Consider the following 7494-nt stretch of genomic DNA (forward strand, 5'->3'; position numbering starts at 1 on the left):
GGGGCCCCCCCCCCCCCCCCCCCCCCGTGCACAAATTTTTGTGCACCGGGCCTCTAGTATATATATAAAAGCCTAAGTGACCGGCTGCACAGACCACCAGGGGGCAGACGCTCAACACAGGAGCTGCCGAGCTGCGGTCACTTGGCAGCGACGGTTCTTGGGTGATGCACCCGGAACCAGAGAGGAGAGAGCCCGATTCCAGGGTACATCACCCGAGAACCAGCCTCTCGCAATCCGGGACCAATCAGGGGATGTCAAAGAGCTGGTTTCAGCCTGATCCCCGCAGGCCAGGTAAGGGACCCCACTGGTGCACAAATCCATGCACCAGGCCTCTAGTTAACCTATAAATAGCTGACTGGCAGAAGTCTAAGATACATTTTGAGAGCACCACCTAGATTACACTCTGGTAAGTATTAACCTCTCAAAGTGTACCCTCATCTATATATAATGAGAATAGTAATAATTGCTCTGGACACCTCAAATAATAGCCTGATGCTCTCATGAGCTATAAAACTTACAAATAGCAGGTACCAATTAATTATGTATTATTGCATTATGTAGAAAGTAATTTGAAACAAAGCAATACAATAAAATGAAATTGTTTTTATTTGTTCAGAATGCTATCTTTAAATTTAACTGAAATTAAAAATGATTTGTTTGCCAAAAAAGTTAACATCCAAAACTGTTATATTCAATATTGAGTTTGTAAAAAATGGACATTTTACCTATTTGAATAGTAATATATAAACTATACAATGACATATATTTTTTATCAGCTCATGCTCTCCCAGACATAGAAATACAAGAGTAGCAGTGTTATTGCATTTTTCCTGTTCTAGTGTAAGATTTTAGTTTATAGAATTCATAAACTCAAAATTGTCTACAGTTTTTTCTTATTTGTCTGAAGAGCTTCTTTCTCTAAGAATTCTTACATTTTATCTTTCCTTTGAAGTATGAGTAAGATATGGAATCTCCTGAGTTATTTATAGCTTATACAGTCTTTAAAAGTTATTTTTAAAATATCACAAATTAGTCATATATATCCATAATACACATCTTTGCTATTCACATATTTCTTTTAGCAAGATTCAAGTTTATTTGTGCTTTGTATGTTAACATTACTTTAGAGCCTATTTTTAGTTTTCAGTAAAACTCGGTATCTATAAAGATCTGTCAAATATTTAATAAATGAAGCAGAACAGTCATTATGAAAATATAAACTGCTACTATAGCTTTTTATCTTTAATATTTTAATGCATTTCCTGTCAACCATGTAATTTCCTGTTCTTTAGGGAACTTGATAAATTTTTATCTTTGTCATCTCAATACGGCTGCTTTCTCAGCGTGGCATAATAGTATATTGCAGGTTTTCTGAACACACAGTCTTCACTGTCATATCAGTTGTAACAGTGGAATCTGATAATGCTGGCATTCATCATTTCCAGTTATTTGAACTGCAGGATGACCTTAAAACAAAGAGGAAAGGGGAGAATCAGTTTATACCAGAACGATGCCAACATCTGCTGTACAAGATGCTTTATAGTCTGTGAAGTGCCTCAAGAACTGAAAACAAATACACTGCTCAGTAACTGATGGCGCAGGCCTGCCAGATCCATGGTTCAGAATCATTTCATGTTTATACCAGGCTCTACCACACACCCCGTCAGACCTTTAGCCCCATTCAAAGGCAAGCCAGTACCAGTTTGGTGACTGGGCAGGTGGACCAGTCATCAAGGCACCAAAACGGCTGAATAACGAGTATGAAAGGAAGCTGAAGTATACCAGGGTTTAAAAAAAGGCACAAGAAGATTGGTTAGTGGCAAGAGATTGGTAAGAAAAACTGACTTTAATCACTGAGATTGATCACTAGAGAAAATGCTGAGCAATAATGAAGGGAACATACATAACAAAGATAATTATTTTTATTTCTTCCTCACAGCAGCAGTTTCTACAATTTAAATATTCTTTTTCTCATTAATTGAACACTGGGAATGGTTACTGTTATTTAGCCCTTCCTTTGTAAATGTAAAGCTGTTAGTCATTGTCATTCATTAGTTCTATCTTGTCTCAACTGGATTTTGTTATAACTATAAGGCATATTTTGTCTCCTATAGTTAAAGCAATTTTCTATTATTTGTCCAGTTAAATAAGACACTCTTTTCTTCAAGATCACGCTATTTTAAATCATAAAAGCTCTTCAGAATTAACTAATATCATATTCCCAAGGTAAAAAAATTAATTTTTATCATTAATGTGCACTGGAGCAAAACAAATCTAACTGTTAGAACAGCACTATTATTCTTTCGAAAATAACTACTTGATAAATTATGCTCCAAAGTAATTAAAATTACAAGTTATAATTAAGTTAATGTCTAAATCTAAAGATACCATGTACATAACATAAAGTATTTTCTGTGCTTGACATAAAATATCAGGAAGAAAAGAAATATTAACAGCAAACTATGAGTTTTTTCTTACATGACTCTATTGGTATCTATCAAAACTTAAACATTTTAAACCACAAAACAAAATTAAAGCAAACACCTTATTAGCTGCTTCCAAGGAATTTATTAGGTTCTGTAGCTCTTCTTTACTCATTTCGATAGAATATGGTTTGACTTCACCATTTTCTTTTACGTCTAGATGAAGGTTTAAAAGTGGCATTTGTAATGTTGCAATCTTGTCACTGGAAAGTGCAAGCTGGTTAAAATGAGGAAAACAGTAATTAATAGATATTAACAGGCCTATGTTAAATATGCATCAGAGCTTATGAACAACACATTCTTTAAAAAAAGTACTCCCATTTGCTGTCAAGTACAGGGAAAGGTGGAAGAAGTAGCATCCAATGGATCTAAGATATGAAAACTATTCTTTATGACTCTACTTGAAAAATGTTTTTAAATGCTGTTTTAACAACACATTACAGATTTTCCTTGGAGGTAGAAACACATTTACCAATACTGGGAAGACTATAAGGTCTAGAAAATTCCAGCCCGAAATATATGTTAAATATATATATATAGCTGCACTATTTGAAACAGGTAATGATTTACAGCCCCAGTTAATGAAATTTATCATTGTAAAGTTATTACACCTGGTTTGGATATTTATAATATACTGATGTCCAGTTAATACAAAAGATATAATTTTAATTATCTTTGATATCTTTATGGAACATTGCATTCTCAAAATGAAATTTTAGATGTGTACTATAAAAAAATAAACATTTCTTCCTATTCAAAAACTGAAATAAAACCATACTCCTAAATAAACAGATTCTCACCTTTAATTGCCAATCAAAATCCTGTAGCTGTGCAGAGGAAATATCAACTATTTCGTTTAACAGAGTCTGCTTAATTTCATCTTTTCTACTTTTCAAGCATTTCATGATAGCTTCCTGATGAGACGAATTCAACTGATTCAATTGCTGAGATATCTATGAACATAAAAAATAAATGGTTATAAAATAAGTGAAAGGACCTCTCCATCTAAAATGTAAACACATAGTTCCATTCTCCTTTCACATACACTTTAAGATGGTAGTAAATGAGGAAAAAAAAGATACTTCTCTCACTATGAAAAGAATAAGATAAGAATGCATAACCAGAAAACTAGGTTTTAACAAATTTTTGCAAAATAGAAAGTAAAGGAAAAGGGCTGACTGATGAAGAGCATGAAAGTGATTACATCTGGAGACTACCAAAAAAAGCTGGTATAGTTATATTAATATATTAAAATGTTAACAACTGTGTAACTGTGGTATGGGAATGTAGGTGTCAGCTACTTAACTTTCAGTTTTCTTCTATGACATTTAAATGTTTCACAACTTAAAAAATATAAACAAACAAAATAAAACTACAAAAACCCAGAACTTCCACAATCAGATTTTCTACTTACTCACAATAATGAGGTTTTTCTTGTTAGCTACTTATGATGGCCCTTGTATTATATAGTGTCCTAAAGACCAACTTAATAAAAAATCTGTACACTATTTATTTTTTATTATAACATATAGGAATTTAGACTACAGTTACCTCTTCATCAGATAATTTTTTGCCCACTACAGCTTTGAAAAATTTGGTAATATCTTCCAGAACATGCATCCATTCTGTGGAATCCCAAACATTTTGATAATCCTGGTAGAGAGGATAAGTTCGGCCACAAATGCCATCAATTATTTTGTGAAGAAGCTAGAGAGTAAAACGAAATAAATGTAATTATGAGTAAAATTATATAACAGATTCATCTCCCTTACAGCAAACATGAACTTCTCCTGTTGAAAGAAGTTCATATCATCTGCAAGAGCAGCTGAGGTTGAAAATGTAACTATTTATTTATTTACTTATTTACTTTTGTTAATCTTCACGGAAGATATCTTTTCCATTGATTTTTAGAGAGTGTGAAAGGGAGGGAGGAAGGGGCAGAGAGAGAGAGAGAAATATCTATGTGAGAGACACATTGATTAGTTGCTTCCCGCATGCACCCCAATGGTTTATGTGCCCTTGACAGGGAATCAAAACCGTGACCCTTTGGGTGTGAGGGCCAACACTCTAACCCCTGAGCCACACCAGCCAGGGTGAAGTGTACCTACTTTTAACATTATTTTATTAATTAAAAGTTAGAACTTCACACACACACACACACAAAGTATCATTTTGTCCATGTTCAGAAGCTAAAAAGTTATACAGATACACTGGTGTTTTTCCAATGTTACTGAAAGGAAGATGGTGGGTATAAAGGATTCATCTTGGGATTCCTTAGACATTGTATTTATACCAATTACAACAACAAAAAGTGTTTAACTCTTAGAGCAAAGTCTTTTACTGTAGATCTATAACTTCATTTTCCCTTGCCTCCATTTTTCACAACATTCATACTTACTTCTTTTGGTCCATCCAAGAAAGCCCTCAGTACCTATCTTTTCCTTTTTTGCACTCCTTTTTCTCTATCCTACCTTAATATCAACAATGGAAATCCTAACACATACATAACTGAACACAGTAATTAAGACTGTAAATTTTGGAATGAAACTGGCTAGTCTGAATATTAGTTGTACTACTTAACTAGTTTTGTCAAGTTATGGAAAAGTTCTGTGCTTCTGTTTTCTCATGTAAAAAAGAGGACAATATCCATATCCTCGTAATGTTGTAAGGATTAAATAAGAATACATGCAAATCACTTGCCACATTGCTGCCTTATACAAGACGCTTAAACATTGCTAGCCATTATCATCATCATTATTAGTATCACTACTGTTACTACTACTACTAATGTTCATGCCTTTAACATATTAACTGAGTACCTACTATGTCTGCACTATTCTAGGCAAATGATTAACATGGTATTCTTCCTCAGGGGCTATTTATGTCTTATACGAAGAGTATTTCAACCCAAACAACTTGGAAATGCATTTTAGCAGCAAGTCTTTCAACTCTTTCCCCCTGGATCATACTGACTCCATTTTAAGGAATTAATTTCTCTATGACACCACACTTATCAGAACAGAGATGAGCGACTGGTGACTCCACTTCCAAAAGCTGGCTAATGCGCCATATCAATTTCTTCATTTGTAAAATCAAAGGAAAGAGTTAAGAAGATTTTGTTGTTGTTGTTTATCCTGGCAGGAATTAAGTAATTTCATCCCTTCTATTCACTGCCCCCACACCCCCTCGACCATACTCTCCCCACTATAAAATGGAACAGAGATAAAAGGCAGGCCAAACTCTGGAATTTAATAAAAGGTACTTACCACACACCCCTCTATCACCGTACGTAGGCTAAGCACCCATGCCCACCCTTCACCCACAGTGAATGGAACAGAATAGGGACTTTTGCAAAGCTGCCCACCACTGGTATCCAGATGACTGTCCCAATGATAACACTGAGTTTAATGTGCATTCATTGATTACTGTCCTCAACAAACATCGATTTAAGAACCACCTTGAGCCAGACACAAGTCTCAAGAATTGAAGATATAAAACAAGTATCCACCCTGAAGGAGTTCAGAGTAGACCAGAGGCAAGAGGTCCAGCTAAGAAGTTGTGTTCAAGGAAGACTTCACAAGGCCTGAACTGTAGGGGAACGGAGATGGTGGGAGTAAACATATTAACATATTAATTACAGTACCAAGTGTCAGTCGTGGTCTGAGGTCAGTAGGCAAAGAGAACCACAGCTCCCAAAGCCAATGCTGAAGCTCCATATCGCATATATTGCTTTCTCTCCCGGTCAGCAAATTTCCTTCAGGCCTAATACTTGGGGCGCTAAGTTTTTTGCTTGAAAGTTCAAGGAGCTCCACTTCTCAGTCAGATTTTCCTGTTATAGCAACCATTGGGCTTTCTTCCTTTCACAGTTCCCAGTCAAAATACCGTTATATGTACTGTCTCCACATTTCTCTCATCTTTCAAACTCACTAAAGTTTTGCTGCTGCCCTAAGCAATACGTACCTCAAAATGCCAGTGCCTTGGGTAGTAAGGCTAAACACAGGAGCACGGCATAGACAGACTCCAGCCACTGACTCCTGCTCACCTGCCTTCGCTACCCTCCTCTGCTTCTCACTGCATTTCAGCCTCTAAGAATTACAGCAGGTCCTCAAAGGCCCCGTGGGCGGGGTGGGGGGGGGGGGGGGGGCTTCCTTCCTCCAGCCTCTGTAGCTGCTATTCCTCTGTCTGAAACATTCCCTCCCCTGTAGCCTGTCTGGTTCCTATTCATCCTTCAGGACTGAACCTAGAAATAAATCTAGACGCTCCTGCTTTGAAAACCTTCCCTTGCCCCTTCAAATCTGGGTTGCTACCCCTCCTGCAAACGCATGACTGGATAACTCCAGGTTTCCTTCCTAGACAGCAAGCTCCCCCGGGCACAGACTGAGTCTCAGTCACCATTTGGCCTTACCCCCGGGCACTCAGCGCGTGGCAGGCGTGGCAGGCACAGGCGCCAGGAAAAGCTGGGTGAACAAATGGATGAGGCTTTCTGCTTAGGCTGGAGGTGCCAGCCTGTCTGTCCTCTAGACTCCAGAGGGAAAGGCCGCCCTGGGACACACTACCTAGTCCAGTCGCCCAGTCATTGGCAGCACTTACCCATTTTTTTCCTGCTCCCTCAAGGGGCCCAGGTATGCTTCTCCCGGTCACCACGGTAACCCAGGCATTTAGCACTGTGCCTAGAGCCAGGCAGCGTTTGGGAGGTATATGTTGAATGAATGAATGAATGAATGAATGAAACAAACTTAGGTAAGAAGCTGCAAACCACCGGTCCACGAGGTAAGCTTTCACAGATTAGGTGGCATCTCCGCACCCCCCGGGGTCAATGGGTCCCGGGCCACCCCAGGGAGCAACGGGCCTCCACGGGGAGCAAAGGGCCACCCCAGGGAGCATCGGGCCACCCCAGGGAGCATCGGGCCTCCCCAGGGAGCAACGGGCCTCCCCAGGGAGCAACGGGCCTCCCCAGGGAACAACAGGCCCCCTCCCCTCCACCCCCGACCCCAGGGTGAGGGTGCGGCCG

The 7494-nt window shown here is 38.5% G+C and overlaps 1 protein-coding gene across 1 annotated transcript; it reads right to left on the reverse strand.

The window, feature by feature from the left end:
• Nucleotides 1-583: 583 nt before the first annotated feature.
• COMMD8 (COMM domain containing 8) lies at nucleotides 584-6893 on the reverse strand. The gene is made up of 5 exons (XM_005853130.2): nucleotides 6804-6893; nucleotides 4035-4190; nucleotides 3284-3436; nucleotides 2545-2700; nucleotides 584-1466 (listed from the first exon to the last, which is right to left on the reverse strand). The coding sequence occupies exons 1-5, from the start codon at nucleotides 6876-6878 to the stop codon at nucleotides 1446-1448; spliced, it is 561 nt and encodes a 186-aa protein (XP_005853192.2). The 5' UTR covers nucleotides 6879-6893; the 3' UTR covers nucleotides 584-1445.
• Between the last annotated feature and the right edge of the window lie 601 nt (nucleotides 6894-7494).

Source organism: Myotis brandtii, unplaced genomic scaffold (assembly GCF_000412655.1).
Source record: "Myotis brandtii unplaced genomic scaffold, ASM41265v1 scaffold10, whole genome shotgun sequence".
In the NCBI taxonomy this organism is placed as follows: domain Eukaryota; kingdom Metazoa; phylum Chordata; class Mammalia; order Chiroptera; family Vespertilionidae; genus Myotis; species Myotis brandtii.

What these genes read in the sequence shown, in the direction of transcription:
- COMMD8 (XM_005853130.2), bottom strand. Translation starts at nt 6,878, where the DNA reads ATGGTGACTGAGACTCAGTCTGTGCCCGGGGGAGCTTGCTGTCTAGGA. An exon ending in AAAAATTATCTGATGAAGAG is followed by an intron (nt 3,437 to 4,034) that starts GTAACTGTAGTC and finishes TTATGTTCATAG; the next exon opens with ATATCTCAGCAATTGAATCA. An exon ending in CCTTGGAAGCAGCTAATAAG is followed by an intron (nt 1,467 to 2,544) that starts GTGTTTGCTTTA and finishes CTTTGTTTTAAG; the next exon opens with GTCATCCTGCAGTTCAAATA.